Below are 17,397 nucleotides of genomic sequence, written 5' to 3'. Positions count from 1 at the left end.
AACTTCTTCATCGTTTCTTTACTCTTTCGAGATGAGATAGCAAGCGAGTTGTACAAAATAATTCCAATTCCAGTACTAGCACTCAATATTTACATATCGGAGCTAGATTCCTGATTGCAGCAGGAAAAGGTGTTGCTTTGTCGGTCTAGAGTGCAGCCATTTTATTTTATTTTCGATGGTGGGATGGTTAGGGTTAGGGTTCGGCAGGGTGCAGGGGGGCATGAAATAGAAATCAATTCGGTCTTTATGCACAAGGAAAATAACTGGATTTGAGTGAAATTAATTTGCAGGCTAGATTTGGCCTATGGGTTATGTCTTGGACAATGCTGTTCCATACAATTGCATTATCAACTGTTATATAACATTGTCATAACATCTTTTTTTAAAATCCGTTCTTGGGATGTGGGATTTGCTGACTGGGCCAGCATTTGTTGCCCATCCTTAATTGCCCTTGAACCTAGTGGCTTGCTTAGCCATTTCAATGGGGGACAGTTAAGAGTTAACCACATCAATGTCTGGAGTCACATGTAGGTCGGACCAGGTTAGGACGGCAGATTTCCAAATTCATCAAACAGATAGGTTTTTACGACAATGGGCAATGGTTTCATGGCCATCATTTCATTAGGGGCGGGATTCTGCGAGCCTCCACGCCGAAACCGCGTTCAGTGCAGGGGCGGAGAATGGGCGTCAGACCCACAATCGGGTCTGACGCCTTCCTGCGATTCTCTGCGGACCGGAGAATCGCCGCCAGACGCGTGTGCGCGGTCAACGTGGTGCCGGTCGGGGGCCATTGACCAACGCCCCCGTGCCGATTCTCCCCTGGCAACTGGCCGGGTTCCCGCCGGCATGGTTTCAACCCGGGGGCACTCGGAGTGGCGATCGGGGGCCACCGATCGCTGGCACGCACGTTCTGGGGGGGGGGCGGCAATATTGTAGGGGCCAGCGCGCTGTGTGGGTCCACTGCGGTGGCCCCACAGCAGTAAGTGCAGGGCCCTGTATCAGCAGCCGGAGCTGCGTGGACTACTCCGGGGCCGTGCAAGCCGCCTTCAAAACGTAGAATCACTCTGAACTTTCTAGAAAAAAATCACGCCAGTTTCCTCGCGGGCATGGGGACATGGCCCCATTATCAGAGAATTCCACCTCAGATTTTTATTAAATTCAAGCTTCACCATCTGCCATGGTGTGATTCAAACTTGGGGCCCCCAGAACATTACCCTACATGCCCGGATTACTGGTCCAGCGACAGGACCACTATGCCATTGTCTCTCCTGATTATTGTAATGTAACTGTTACATGTAACAATGTAATATGCCTGCCATAATTAAGTTTGTAAAATATTTATTTTACACTAGACAAAATTACTTTGTTTTAATGAAAGGTTCTGGTTCCTTGATAATTATGGACAGAAAATCAAATCAGTATTGAGCAGAAATTGTTCCCGTTTTTAATACTAATAATTATTATACTTTCAAATTTTGTAATATCGTTTTAGGATCAGCCATTAAGTGGATGGACTATCAGAAGAAAATGTGATGAGTTAAACTTTATTACATACAAGTTTCCTGCACGATTTATACTTAAACCAAGACAAACAGTAACTGTAAGTATTTACCCAGAGCTGTAGTGCTTTTGATATAAAAATTCCATGCAGCAGCAACTGATGTAGCAATTTGCTGCTAGAAAATGAGAGATTTATTATTTTTGTACATAACAAAATTGCACTGAAAAGTTTACAATTAATAATGCCATTTCCCCTCTGCTGGATGAATGGAAACTCCATGTTCCGAGAATGCTGTGAGTAATGTTCGGTACCAGGGTAATTGATGAATTTTCCTGATTTTTCCAACCATCATCTGATTTTAGATGAATTAATTTTGTAATCATTTCTAAACATCTTTTTCCTAGTCCCCCCCCAACACTGTCTAATGTGAATAATGGGGTTTTAGTGCCTGGAAAAAAGCTTGTGGTGTGTTGGGTAATTTATCTTTTTTAAATTTAGAGTATCCAATTCATTTTTTCCAATTAAGGGGCAATTTTGTGTGGCCAATCAAAACCCACGCAGATGCAGGGAGAATGTACAAACTCCACAAGGAAAGTGACCCAGAGCCGGGATCAAACCTGGAATCTCGACGCCATGAGGCAGCAGTGATAGCCACTGTGCCATCGTGCTCCCCTGGGTATTTTATCAAAGGTTATTATCTTTTATAAAAATAAAAGCAGGGGTAAGAGATTAGACTGGTCCACACCCATGTCTTGGGTGCTGTGAGTGCTCTTAAAGCTCCAAAATGGTATCCATGGCACGCGTACAAGCAATTGGCACCCATGCAGCGAATACCCACCCAGAAAATGCAAAAGGGAGATGCAAACACGTGCATAGGACCTGTAAGGTTCTGTAGCATGGAAAGCAATTCCTTTTCATTAAACGGACTTTTGATCAAATGCTGATTTTATTTTTTTTTACACCAGTCCTGCCAAATATTTAGCAGCAGGAAGGGGCTCCATCTATTTAAAGGGATCATCAACTACTTACATGTGGGTGGCTGAGTTTATTTTCTTCTGCTTTTGCTGCCGCTCTACAAGTGTTTGGTATTTTTTGTAGCTGTTTCAAATTGCTGAAATCTGGAGGAAGTGGTCTGGCGCGTGCTGAAGGAATTTCTTCCTGATTTCAAAGCTTCCTTCAAAGCCACTTGTTCCCAGATGTGGGTGAATAGTAAGCTACTGCACTGGAACACAACAGAGGTTGTGCAGAATAGGGCAAGATGCTGGAAGAGGAAGGGAGGATGGATTATGCTTTTCTGCCCGGGCTGTCCTTGTTGAACTCGTCTGGGTGGGATACCAGGAACAACAATCCCCTTTCACTAGATGGCCCAGAACTCAGATTTACTCTGTCAGTGACTCTCAATTCATCAGCTTGATCACAACGCAAAAAAAAAATGTCTCTACCATATAAATATTTGGAACCAAATTTCTGAATGAAATCTTGTAATACTTCAAGAATAAGTTAACTAATGACCATTTGGTTCCCTTGGTGCCAGCCTTACATATGTCGTTTCCTATTCTAATACTGCTACAGTTATACGCCAGTGGCTTCTACATGGTTGATGGAAGGCTGACTTTCAGTGAGGAAGACTGCAGATGGCCTTGGAGAACAATTGTGTGCCTCAGTGAAGTCCTTCTAGGCCCAGGTGTCGGTTGGCTCAGTTGGCTGGATAGCTGGATCATAATACGGAGCGATGCCAACAGCGCAGGTTCAATTCCCATACCGGCTGAGGTTATTAACAAAGACTCTGCCTTTTCAACCTCGCCCCTCGCCCGAGGTGTAGTGACCCTTTGGTTAAATCAGCTCTCTCTCAAAAAAGGGAGAGCATCGTACAGTCCTCTGGCACTATGGTGACTTTTATTTCTAGGCCCAATCTTGGCTTGGGCGTCAACAGTCTACGCTGGCTGACAGGCAACAGTAGGGCACTGATGGAGCAGGCTTGCGAACACATTCTGCCTAAGAGAGGTTCATCCTCCATAAAGCCATTGCCACTCACTCAAGGCCTCAGCGATCCCAAGTAATCTGTTGAAGGATAGATTGTTGGACTGATCTGACACCCGTTTCATACTAATCTACAGGCTTCCATCCATCTGAACTTGCATATCTTCAGTCTGAGCTGCCAGGCAGCTTTCAGACATTTTGTGGCTTCTGTCCTCAGAAGCTGTATTGTGGTTGGTTCCCCAAGTCTGCAAACGAAGTTGACGACCATTTCCATTCTGAAAAGGACAGACTTCCGGACTCTGTGCAAAGCCCTGCACTCTTCCATGCTATTTGATCTTGACCACCTGCTTTCTGGTAGGCGTCCCTAAATGCACCAAGAATTTTGACCCATCTCAGCTTTTTTTTAAAAATTCCTTCATGGGATGCGAGCCTCACTGGCTAGACCAACATTTGTTGCCCATCCCTAATTTCCCTTGAACTGGGTGGTTTGGCAGGCCATTTCAGAAGGTATTTGTTGTGGAGCTGCAGTCATGTGTAGGTTAGACCTGTTAAAGATGGCAGATTTCCTTTCCTGAACATTGGAGAACCTTCAAATTTCACCATCTGCCGTGGTGGGATTCGAACCTAGGTGCTCAGAGTGTTACCCTAGGTTTCTGGATTACTAGTCCAGTGACAATACCACTATACCACCGCCTCCTTAATGAACGCTGCACAAATGAATTCCTCACCTTTATGGCACAAAATTACAACATGTTGGATTGGGGTTATGCATGCCATGGTTTGAGGATTGGTTAATGGACAGTAAACTGTAGGAATGAGCAGGACATTTTTGAGTCGGCGGGTATAGTAACAGGTCACCACAAGGTTCAGTGTATGAGACTCGGCTATTTACGGATTTGAGGGGATAAGTGTGATGTATCCGCGTTTGTTGATGATACTTCCCCACCTAACTTTGTAAGTGGTGAGGCAGACACAAAGATTGCAGAGAGTTGGGTGAGTGGGCATGGACAAGGCCGATGGGCTATATTGAGGCAAAGCGTGAGATAATGAAAAATAGTAAAGTAGACATTTTATTAGTGAATGATGAGAGATTTGGAAATATTTGCGTTCAGAAGGACTTTGGTGTCTTTGTACATAAACCACAAAGTTAATGGGCGGGATTCTCCGACCCCACGCAGGGTCGGAGAATTGGCGGGAAGCGGCGTTATTTCCGCTCCCGCAGGTCTCCTAATTCTCCCGCCGGTAAAAAACCGGCGTTGTGCAAATCCCGCCGGCAGCCTGTGGAAACAGCTGGCGCCGGCGGGATTTCATTTTTTTTTAACCTACCTGAAATCTCCGGCCCGGATGGGCCGAAGTCCCGCCGCTGGGAGGCCTTCTCCCGCCGCCGAGGTGTACACCACCTCGGAAACGGCGGACTCAGCGGCGCGAGCGGGCCCCCGGGGTCCTGGGGGGGGCGGGGGGCGATCGGACCCGGGGGGTGCCCCCACGGAGGCCTGGCCCGCGATCGGGGCCCCCCGCTCACTCCGCGGGGCAGTGCCGTGGGGGCACTCTTTCTCCTTCCGCGCCGCCACGGCCTCCGCCATGGCGGACGCGGAGGAGAACCCCGCATCGCGCATGCGCCGGCAGTGAGGTCAGCGGCCAGCTGCCGCTGACGTCACTGCCGGCGCATGCGCCGACCGCCGAAAGCCTTTCGGCCAGCCCCGCTTCCGACTGCGCCGGGTGTTTGCGCCAGTCTACCGGTGCAAACTGCTCCGGCGCGGGGCTGGCCCCCAAAGGTGGGGAGAATTCCCCACCTTTGGAGGAGGCGCGACCCCTGAGTGGTTGGCGCCACTCCCCTACGCCGGCACCCTCCGTCACGCCGGGTAGGAGAGAATCCCGCCCAATATGTGAGTAGAATGAGAAATTAGCAAGGCAAAATGGTATGTTACATTTGTTTACAAGGGGAGAGTAGAAGAGTAAAAAAATGTCTTACTACAATGATAGAGTATTTGTTGGGCTACATCTTTTTTTATTAAATAATGTTTATTGAAAAATTTTGATTTTATACAACATTGACGCACCTTAGTAAAATACCGAAAATAACAATAATATTAACAATCATATACATTCGCCCCATCCCCATGAACAACCCAGCATTTTAACAACAACGCAAATTAACACACTATAAAGTTACAGAATAAACACTACAATAATGCCCCCCACCCCCCCCCCCCCCCCCCCCCCCCACCCCTGGTTGCTGCTGCTATTGACCAAGTTACCTATCTCTGAGCCAGGAAGTCCAGAAAAGGCTGCCATCGTTTATAGAACCCTTGTATTGATCCTCTCAGGGCAAATTTGACCTTTTCCAATTTTATAAATCCCGCCATCTCACTGATCCAGGTCTCCACGCTTGGGGGCCTTGCATCCTTCCATTGTAACAGAATCCTTCGACGGGCTACTAGGGACGCAATGGCCAGGACACCGGCCTCTTTCGCCTCCTGCACTCCTGGCTCTACCGCAACTCCAAAAATCGCACGTCCCCGCCACCCCCTTCCAGAATTCTTCCAGTGCTGGGCATGCCCAGAACATATGGCCGTGGTTCGCTGGACTCCCCGAACATCTGGGGCACCTGTCCTCACCCCCAAAGAACCTACTCATCCTAGTCCCGGACATGTGGGCCCGGTGCAGCACCTTAAATTGGATGAGACTAAGCCTCGCACATGAGGAGGGTTGGGCTACATCTTTAAGTCCCTGTTTTTCAAATGTATTTTCCGGCATCACGTTTTTACAGAATGGCCGACTCTCGCGACCCACGCCACATTCACAATAGATAATCCATAGTTACTTTTTAAAACGTCACACTCTTGGTACTTCTGTATTATTAAATGTAAAAATTGTAAATTATGCTGCTGTTTCACTTTAAAGGACAGCTCCACCCTGGCATCTTGCTAAAGGGTCTAATTCATGATTATTTGGTATTTTATGTCTTCACACCTATTGTTAGCATTTGGAGAATTGCGTGAAAGCGCTGGAAAGATTAACAGGCTGAATTTTTCAGATTTAACAACGTCTTGTTCACTTGAGGAGTGAATGTGCATTTAAGGCCTATATTCATTCCACGTGTAGAAGCGGGAAAAGATGCCTAAAACTATAGGGCATAGGTTTAAGGTAAAGGGGGAGTGATACAAAAGAATCCAGAGGGGTAATGTTTCACACAGGATGGAAAGTGTCTTGAATAAGCTGCCAGAGGCAGTAGTAGAGGCGGGTACAATTTTGTCCTTTGAAAAGCATCTAGACAGTTATATGGGAAAGATGGGTATAGAGGGATTTGGGACTAGCTTAGTGGTTAAAAACTGAGCGGCATGGACAAGTTGGGCTGAAGGGCCTGTTTTCATGCTGTAATCCTCTATGTCTTAATTGAAACATAAAATTCTCAATGGTTTGACAGGGTAAGTGCTGCTGAGGTTCCCCTTGCTGGGGAATCGAGAATACAGACTTTGTCAGAATAAGGAGTCATTCATCTAGGGCTGCGATGAGGAGACATTTCTTCACTCCGAGGGCTTTGAATCTTTGGTATTCCCCATCCCAGTTAGCTGTGGATGTTCAATCATGGCGTCTATTCAAGACGGGTGGATAGATATTTTTGTTTAGTACAAAGGTAATGAAGGGATGGGGTGGGAAGTTGGAATTGAGGTAGATCAGCCGGGATGACGTTGAATGGCAGAGTTTGCCCAAAGGTCCAAATGGCCTGTGTTGTGCCCCTATTTCTGACCTGACCCCTCTGCAATGAAGCTTATGTGAGCTGACACCTGCGCTGCCCTTGTCTCTACCTGCACCGCACTCGTGCCGGTTCTCACCGCACGCTGAAACCCAGTTAAAAGCACCATGTCTTTACCACCGGGGCTGCTTTAGCACACTGGGCTAAATCGCTGGCTTTTAAAGCAGACCAAGGCAGGCCAGCAACACGGTTCAATTCCCGTACCAGCCTCCCCAAACAGACGCCGGGATGTGGCGACTAGGGGCTTTTCACAGTAACTTCATTTGAACTTTACTTGTGACAATAAGCGATTTTCAGTTCATTTTTCATTCTTTATCTGACCTGGTGACAATGAATGTGAAATCAAGTGATAGTTCTGGTTCTTCAGCATTGCCATCTCACTGCCTGGCTTGGTTGCATTTGAGTGTCTGAAAGGAAAAAAGGCCAGTTGGAGGTTGTGGTGCAGGGGGAAGAGGAGAAAACAAATGCACGCTCACATCATCTTACAGATCTGAGACTGTGGGATGTGAGAGAATAGGGATGCGAGCAGAAGGATTTGGTATGAGGCTACCGCAGTCTTGGATGGTTTCAGTTTCTCCTTTGGACATGGCCTCAACATTGAGCCTCACAGTGATAACCAGCATCACTGCCTCCATGATGATTAGTGTACACAGGCTGTCATCCCCACCCCACCCCCTGCACTTGAAAATGAAAATCGCTTATTGTCACGAGTAGACTTCAAATGAAGTTACTGTGAAAAGCCCCTAGTCGCCACATTCCGGCGCCTGTTCGGGGAGGCTGTTACGGGAATCGAACCGTGCTGCTGGCTTGCCTTGGTCTGCTTTCAAAGCCAGCGATTAGCCCTGTGAGCTAAACAGCCCCTTGTTATCTGCTGCTGCCTCTGATTGTGTGCCTCCAAGTCAAGAGGGGCAATTTTAGCATGGCCAATCCCCTAATCTGCACATCTTTGGGCTGTGGGAGGAAACTGGAGCCACCGAAGGAAACTTGCACAGACACAGGGAGAACGTACAAACTCCACACAATCGCCCAAGGCTGGAATTGAACCTGGCTCCCTGGCGCTGTGAGACAACTGTGCCACCGTGCCGCCCTTGCAGCTGTTCTAAGTGTGTTAGGGGGAAGTGACGCTATGAATGTCAGGAATGAGGTTTCTTTGATGGGGATTATTGGTAGTTGGGTAAAGAGGGTGTGTGAACTGAGCAGCCTCTTGGGGTTAGTGATGGAGTTGGTAGGCTGTGATCTTTGAAGGTGCATTCGCTGACCTTGACCACCGTGAGAGCATTGACTATTTGCTCCTATTGTATTTTGACCATTTCCTACCCTGGGGGATACAGGACATCTTTTCACCTCCTCCATGAAGACTTCCAGTGCAGAGTTTGAAAACCTTGGAGCCAGCTCTCTCAGGTGCTGTGCCACTCTTTGATCTTTTCCAGATTGTGTTTCTTTCAATCACCATTCCGAGCACCAGTGCAACCGCAACACCCCTTTTGAGGGGTGCAGGCTAAATGTGGAGTGGTTAATGTGGTGCTAGGCACTTGGTATGTTAGCCCCCTGCTGATGTACCCAGCCACTGAGAAACACGATTAATGCTGGATGTATGCAGAGATTATTCAAATGAACAGGCAGGATGAAGTTGGTAGACTGCCTGCATTGCGATCAACGGGCACGAGTTTATTATGCGTCATGATTCTTGTGCCTGGTTTTCAGGAGCTATCAATCTTAATCCCTAAATGTCTTAATTTTAAAAATGACTACTTACTAAACAGCCAGTCATAAGCCACCAGAATGGACTGATCAAGCCACTGAAAGAATTTAACCTACTTTTAAACTCCTTTGATTTTGCACCTATTCCAATATGTGCCGCTTAAAAATAAACTTTGTAATGTAAATTCAATCATTTTAAAATGCACTAAACTTTAATGTTCAAATGCCTTTCACCAGTTTTTAACAGCACATGCTTCCGTTCTTTGTACATAGCATCATTTAAGAGGCATCTAGACGGGTATATGAACGGGCGGGAACAGAGGGAAGTAGACCTTGGAAAATAGGACACAGGTTTAGATAAAGGATCTGGATCGGCGCAGGCTGGAAGGGCCTGTTCCTGTGCTGTAATTTTCTTTGTTCTTTGTTCTATTATCCCATTGTCTCTGTTGCACCTTGTTGCATTTAAGCTTTTCCGTGCGTGTGGGAGGTTACTGTACTTCAAAGCTTTTTCTGAAGTTCCTGTTCTTTGTGCAGGATATACAAGCTCTTGTGCCCAGTCCTGAAATATTTTCAATATTTCCCTGTTCTGTCTTCAGGCTCCAGCTCTATTAAAATACTCTCATAAGTGCCCCCTCAGCATCCATATGTACCATCATAAAATGTGCCGGGGTTCCTCTGCCTGTTGTAATCCATGTTTGGGCCAATAACCCACACACTTTCTCCTTGTACTAAGTCCTTTACCCCTTCATGGCATGAACCTTAGTCACCACTTTCTTGTCTGCATGTATTCTTGTGAATTCTGGACAGTTTGCTCTTGCACAATCCAGTATCCATCTCCTATTTGATGCATGTTGGACAGCATCATCTGTGCGCCCCAGATGGAACTTTTAATTTGAAACAACTAGAACCAGTCAGTCATTTGGTAAAACCTGGAAATAGAAAGTGGGAGAAATTCCGTCAGGAAAACCTGAGAACTATTCAGCTAATTACATCTACCCTGTATTTTGTTCGCCTTGGCAGACGACTTTTCTTTTTGCTCCCAATTCCCTGCTCATTTTCTTAGCTCGCATTAGTGATTAGTTGGGAAATAAGAGCAGTCTCCCTGTTTAAACATCACCAAATGCTTCTCTGATGTCTGGAGTGCAATTCGCTTTTTTGAGAACTGTAATGATGGATTTTTCTGGGAAATTCGCTTTTAATTGGCATTGTTCTAATTTTCAATAAATTATTATTTTGTACTGTTTCCAATCCACCCAGGCAATTCTCTTCATTAGTTTAAACACTGTTGTCCGATCACAGATTAACCTCATCACCTTACTCAATCTCATAGTTAAGCACTTCCATCCCAGATATTATCCTCATGATTGCTCATTACGTTGTCCTTGGAGGGAGTTCATTTTTAAAAAATGTGTGTCCACAAACCTCGTACCCTGAGAATGATATGAATGTGCTTAATATAACTGGCAATATATTGTTTTATCTTCTCCAATCCACCATCCCTGTTGTTTGCTTTTTGTCCTAGCCCTTTATCTTTTGAAAAGTAACCCTGTGCCATCCTTATCCCAGAATGGTACTGCCTTAATCTGCATCAAGCATTAATCTGCTTAACCTATTTTGTAATATTGTATACTCTCTCCTTTGCACTTCACTGTATTTCCTCACAGAATATTTTGTGCAATGTGGATATTCTCCTGTCTAACCTAAATCTAGGTCATTTACAATGACTCTCTCCACCAGTCCCTCGGCATCGCTTTTTACTTGCTACTAATTTTAGAGTGTCCATCAGATACTCTCCACCTTGTGTCGTCTTTCTGTCCATGCAATGTGGTTAATACGCCGTATGTCACCTATTGATCACTGTGTGGAGCCTTATCAGATATCACCTGAAAATCTTTCCATGTACGAACAACCGATCCTATTCGGAGTTCCATGAATGCTCTTGGATTGGTTGGATTTGAGTTACCTTTTCCCCATACCATGGTCACGCTCTCTGATGAGATTGTACTTTTCAAAGTATTTACCTTACTCTGTTGGAATAATGGGGGTGGGATTCTCTCAGCCCAGGGCCGGGCCTGAGAATCCCCGCGACCAGCGTGAATCGCACCACGCTGCCCCGACGCCGGAACGCGATTCTCCTCAGAGCGGAGAATTGGCGCCATTGGCGCCAGCGTGTTCGGCGCAGAGCTGGTTGGGGGCCACACTATGTGGCTTCACCTCGCCAATTCTCTGCCCAGGATGGGCCGAGCGGCCATTGCAAAAAAAACCCAAGTCCTGCCGGCGCCGTTCTAATCTGCTCTTGGCTGGCGGGACCTTGGCGTGGAAGGATCGTTGCGTCAGGGCTGCCGCAGAGTTGGGAGCCACTGTGCATGCGCGTGTTGGCGCTGGTGCCACTGCGCATGTGTGCGTTGGTGCCAGTCCCACTGTGCATGCGCGGGCCCCACGGCGCCCAGTTGACACCGGAATCAGCAGCTGGAGCGGGGCCAGAATTGCTGATCCTGAGGCATTTCCGATGGCGTCAACACTTAGCCTCAGGATCAGAGAATCCCGCCATGGATTCTACCTATCCTCCTACTATTTCTGGTCTAAATGTACTTAAATTTGCTCTTCTCTTTCTTTTTATATGACAAAGAGTGAGAGCAAGAGACTATATTTTGGCAGTCATGGGGAAAGCTGTGACAGGCTGTGGGGGGGAAAGAGTGGATGATTATGGAACAAGTGCCACAAGTGGATGAAAGTGAAAAAGAGACATGTGATGTCAAGAACCTTTACCATGATAAATCAATCCATTTCTGCTGTAGTGGTTGTTTTTACCTGGAGAACCCTTCTGAATGCATTAAGCTGGTGCATATTCAAGTTATCCTGCTTTTAAGTTACCTCTTAACAAATGAATGCTTTCAAACTTGTGTAAGAAGATACATAGACGTGCAGTGTGAGTGTAGACTGGTTGGGTGGGGATTGCAATGTAAAATTACTTTAATGTTTGTCAAATTATGCATTTCATTCGTGGTGCAAATTTTCAGTGTGAATCTTGAAGTAACATTGTTTAATTTTACTATTATCTTTCTTTGTTAGATCTGGGCTGCGAGTGCCAATGCTTCCCAACATGCTCCAGTTGACTTGGTGTGGAAGGGACAGAGATCCTGGGGCTCAGGAGATGGTATGAAGGTGATTCTCCTCAATGCCAGTGGAGAGGTATGTGCAATAAGTGGTAAATAAAGGCAATGCAATATGTATAGCGTGGTGAATGTAAAAAAAAGTTACATTTTCTATTTGTCGCCAGTATATCTGCTAAAGCTTTTAAGGGGTTGCAAAAGTGAGATATTCCTTCATTTTGCAGGGGGAGTGTTCCGCTGATAGATTATAAAAGCATTTACTGTTTAGAGATAGGTAGCTAATTAAATATTGTTTTGGTTTGGAGGCCCTTGAGGTGTGAAGATTAATGCAAGAAATTGCATTTGTTTCTGACTAACCAGGTCATCGAACATCTTGTGGGAGGAGACAGCTTTGGGTATTCTTTTTTTTTCATTCCTGGGATGTGGGTGTTGCTGGCTGGACCATCTCTTGAGGGCATTTAGAGTCATCTACATTGTTTTGGGTGTAGGCCAAACCAGGTAAAGACAGCTGATCTAAAGGAATTTAGTGAAACCAATGTGTTTTAACGGATGGTTTCATGGTCATCTTTAGACATTTTTAATTCCAGATTTTTATTGAATTCAAATTTCCCCATCTACCATGGTTGGATTTGAACCTGGGTTCCAGAGCATCATTCTAGGTCTCTGGATTACTGGCCCGGCAACAATGCCATGACACCACTGCCTCCTCCATGCATCAAACCGATGCTTTGGGTACAGATTATGTAAATAAGGGGAGAAGCCAGATCTGTCTACAGTTTCACTTTTGCTGTAGAATTTTAGTCTGCCAAGAAGTGTCTTTTAATTTCCTCCAGCAAGGTTCTCTCCAAGACCTCTGCACAGAAAAAGCAAGTAAACCTGATTGCTAACTTTATTTATCTGTGGTATTTGAACAATATCAGTTTGCTGAATTGGAATATTTGGTGGCCGGTGTCGGGAGTAAGTTAAGATTTTTACTTTTACTTAAGAACTGTTGTAACTGTTATCTGTAAAGGTATTTCTTTGTTGCTAATGTGATTAATTTTGTGTTTAAATTAAAGTTTGTTTTAACAAAAAAGATTCCTATTGGTCAGTGTTAGCACTCCTGTGGCAGTCACCTCTCCTCACAATTTTACAAATTGCAAATAGGTGGGTTCTCATCCGGGATCCTAACAATCTATAAATGCACTGGTAGCAGTAACTCAGCCTGAAATATTAAACGTTGCATCACCCTATTTTGAACGTCTGCTTTCTTGATCTGTGGATTTAAGATGACACGGCACTCATTTCATATCCAGTCTGATTTACTAGCGCCACCAGTAAAACTTTTGGGCACGATTCTCCATAAACATTTCTAAGTTTATTTGTGGCGAGTTTCTCTGTCGGTGTGTTCCCCACTGCAATCCAAGGCCATTTAGTCATTTTTCTGTGCCCTGGGGAGTTTCCCACAGGTTTAGCCCACACTTAGAATTTTTTTCAGCACTGGGGAGCTGAACTCTGAAATCAAACCGCCATTTTGAAAGGGTGCCCTGATTTCTAAGTGGGCTTGTGGGTGCTCCACACCCTCCACCCATGCGCAATGCCACCTCCCACGTACAGGGACACCACCCAACACACCCCGCTATGGGGTCCAACGATGCCCTCCTCTTCAGCCACATCCAAGCCCACTTACAGCATTCCCCCCTTTCATGGCACCACCGTCATCCCTCCGCCCCCCACCTCCCAACCACCCACAGACCCGTACCTACCTGTCCTGCACACCACCACCTTTCAAACACCCCCCTCCACCTTCCATGGGCATCCCACCCCCCTCCCCCAGGCCCTGACCCTTGGCAGTGGCACACAGCCACCCTTGCACTGTCACTCTGGTATCAAGGTGGTGCTCCTTCCAGCTTAGCAAGTGCCACCCAGGCACCTTGACAGTACCAGGGTTGCAGTGCCAAGGTATAGCTGGGCAGTGCCGTGGTGCCCACATTCTAGGGAGAGGGCCAGGGGGCCACCCTACACTGACCCTGACCACCAAGAGGTCTCCGATAGCATAGATTTAAAGATTGGTAGAAAGATTAGAGAGGAGATGAGGGAACAAAATCCACCCAGGGAGTGGCAGAGTTCTAAAATCTGTTGCCTGAAAGGGTAGGCGAGGCAGAAACCCAAAATTCATTGAAAATATGTCTGGATTTTCACCTCAAATGCTGTAACCTGCAGTGCTAAGGGTCGAATGTGGGCTTAAGCTAGATGACTTGCTTTTTGGAACCATAGAACCCCCGCAGTGCAGAAGGATGCCATTTGGCCCATCACGTCTGCACTGACCCTCTGAAAGAACACCCCACCTCGGCCCACTCCCCGTCCTATCCTCATCAAATCTGCACATTCCTAGATGCTAAAGGGCAATTTTATCATGGCTAATCGACCTAACGTACACACCTTTGGACTGTGGGAGGAACTGGAACACCCAGAGTAAATCCACGCAGGCGCGGGGAGAACGTGCAAGCTCCACACAAACTCCACAGTCAGCTGACGCCGGAATCAAATCCGGGTCCAAGGTTGTGAGGCAGTAGTGCTAGCCACTGTGCCTCCATGCTGGCACAGGCACAATGTGCCAAGTGGCCTCTTTCTCTGCCCTAAACGTTCTGGTTTCAATTACATTATGTCACCTGTTGAGGGTGTGGGATCGGCTATTGACTTGAATTTAGATTTTTCTGATGGTTTCTGGTTTGCTTCAATCAATGCGCCATTTTCCTGATTCTCACAAATATTTCACACTGCATCAACAAAAACTTGTATTACTACACTCTGTAAAATACTGCAAAATGTCCCAAGTATCTTTGCAGGAGCATTTTCAAATGAAATTTCACTACCGTGTCACATAATCTATCAGGGCAGATGACCAAAAGCTTGATCAAAGGTGTAGGCTTTAAGGCAGCAAGGATTTGGTTAAGATAAGTATGTAATTGGTGGAGTGAGGTTTACCAATCATGTGTCATTTGCCATGAGATTATGCCACTTTAAAATTCCTTGCAAAATCTCTAATATAAGAAGCAAATGTCTGAAACTTCATCCCTATTGAGTAATCTTTTCACATAATTTGATGTCTGGAGGAATAATTGTGCAATGAGGATTAATTGTTCAAGGCCAAAGTTAAAATTTATAAAGTAAAATTATAATAGAAATCTACAGTGACTGGAGTCATTGAAGGGGCTGGAATCCATTTGTGGGTTTGGGGAAGCCATGAGTCCCTTTTAGATATAAAACAGGCAAGAATTCTGTGAGGATAATTTAACAAGATGTCATTATCCTGTATAATAGCATCTTTAGGGACTGTCTTTAAACTGTTCATCGGTCTGTGGAATGCATGACCTTTTGTCCAAATATCCCTACTTCAACTAATGCTGCTGCTTTCACAGGAGATGGCTACACGGACTGTAAAATTACCCGGAATATTGGGAAGATTTTCTCGACAAGAAGACTATGAAGGTGTCAGTGAAGACAGAAGGCGGAATGAACGCCGTCCAATGGTATGAACTTTCCAAAGAACGCTGTTTGTCTTCAAGTATACAAAAGGGTTGTGATGATGTTGCATCTGTAGTAGAAAATAAATTTGTTAATACAGGGTAACACCAAGTTAGATTATGTGGGTATATGTAGTTGATCTATCTGTCCCCATTCTAATCCACAGAATCCCTTTGGTGGAGAAGGAGGCCATTTGGCCCTTCAAGTCTGCACTGACCCTCTCAATTGGATAGCTCTTTCAGAGAATCTGGAGAGGCTCAATGGGGCGTATGGGCAGTTTCTGTGCGCCACGATTCTGTGATTCTAGGAAACCTCTGGAGCCATTCAAAAGAAAAATCAGTTGGACATTGTTCCCACTCTTCATGTATGGGACAGAATAGACAAATTGTTTACATTGTCTCCTCGGTTGTCTGACCTGTTGTCTATTTATCCCAAGGTTATCACAAAAAACATTCTCTGAATTTTTGGTGCTAGGTTCTGTTTTCTCCTTGGTAATTTAGAAACGTAGAAAATAGAAACAGGAGGAGGCCATTCGGCCCTTTGAGCCTGCTCCGCCATTCATTATGATCATCGCTGATCATCCAACTCAATAACCTGATCCCGCCTCCCTTCTCCACCAATCCCCCACCCATCACATCCTTTAATACCTTTCATAGAAAGGGAGACAGAGTTGGAAGTGAAGCATAACATTATGCCATGATGCTTAATTGTGTTTTTCCAGTTGTATTTTGATAACAATCGGGTGCAAGGCTATTAAGTGGAAGTCCCACTGAAGTTCTCCTATAGCTGTTGTCAAGATAATTTAAGTGATTATTGAGAACTCACTTCATAACTATGAACTCATTTTCTCACACCGACCCATGCTGAACTATTGTTAGTTAGATGTCAATCATCACCTGTATCTTGTCTGACTCAGCATTTATTGCACGTATCCCATCAGTTGAGGTTTCGTGCTCATGGGGGAACATCACAGTTGATCCCAGTCATGTCCTCAACTGGTATACATCCACACACACTGGGTAGCAGGAATGGCTGGATGCTAATGAGCACAGCTCCGAGCAGAACACCATTCCCAGCAGCACTGGGACCAATTTCCCATGTCCCTACTGCCAACCCAATTCAGAAGAGTTAACATAGCAGTCACCAGGAATCGAATCTGCTGGTGTTTTGTGGCTCAGTTGGGTCCATGGATTGGCTATATTTATAGTACTGTGAGGTAACAAATAGGTTGGATTTGAACAACTCTACTGATGGTTTTGGATCATTAGTGTTGACTTTGGTGCATGCTGTGTCCAATTTAAATTGAGATTCGTAAAACTTTCGTGTATTTTTGTATAAAATAACAGTCAATCTGCAAAGGGAGAGGAGAAGTCTGCTTCACTCCCTGGAATGCTTGTTACTACTCAGCCTTGGCTCAGAAATGACATTCTCACCTTTTAAGTCCCAAGGTAAGTCAATTGTGAATCATGCCAGCTGTGACTAAACAAGGAGGTTGACCTGATATATGCTAACGTTCTAAATTATTATTGGCAATGCTGTCGTAGATGCAATTACTGCTGGAAATATCACGAGTGGTACAAAGGAGACATGGTTATATAATGAGTAAAGTCAACTAATAACAAATGACTGATTAGTGTTGTACAATCTCCTGTTCACCAGTTGTATAAACATCCTAGTCAGCTGATCCTGCCACGTTTTGTGTTTAGACTATGATTTACGTGGAGGCATTTACTGAGAAATCCAATTTCATTTTATTATAATTTTATATAACATGATTTCTTTCTTCTCCCTGCTAAAAAACAAAAGTGCTGCTTTTGACTCCATTAGCACTCCTTCAG

The 17,397-nt window shown here is 45.3% G+C and overlaps 1 protein-coding gene across 2 annotated transcripts in view; it reads left to right on the top strand.

The window, feature by feature from the left end:
- The window catches only part of LOC119975008 (lamin-L(III)-like), a 114,336-nt gene that overhangs the window by 77,242 nt on the left and 19,697 nt on the right, over window positions 1–17,397 (top strand). For both annotated transcript variants that reach the window (XM_038814451.1, XM_038814450.1), the window contains exons 8-10: window positions 1,493–1,600; window positions 12,012–12,131; window positions 15,454–15,564. In XM_038814451.1, coding sequence (XP_038670379.1) covers window positions 1,493–1,600; window positions 12,012–12,131; window positions 15,454–15,564 — 339 coding nt within the window. The remainder of the gene's footprint in view (window positions 1–1,492; window positions 1,601–12,011; window positions 12,132–15,453; window positions 15,565–17,397) is intronic.

Source organism: Scyliorhinus canicula, chromosome 12, assembly GCF_902713615.1.
Source record: "Scyliorhinus canicula chromosome 12, sScyCan1.1, whole genome shotgun sequence".
Lineage (NCBI taxonomy): Eukaryota > Metazoa > Chordata > Chondrichthyes > Carcharhiniformes > Scyliorhinidae > Scyliorhinus > Scyliorhinus canicula.
This window is presented reverse-complemented; position numbering and strand designations above follow the sequence as displayed.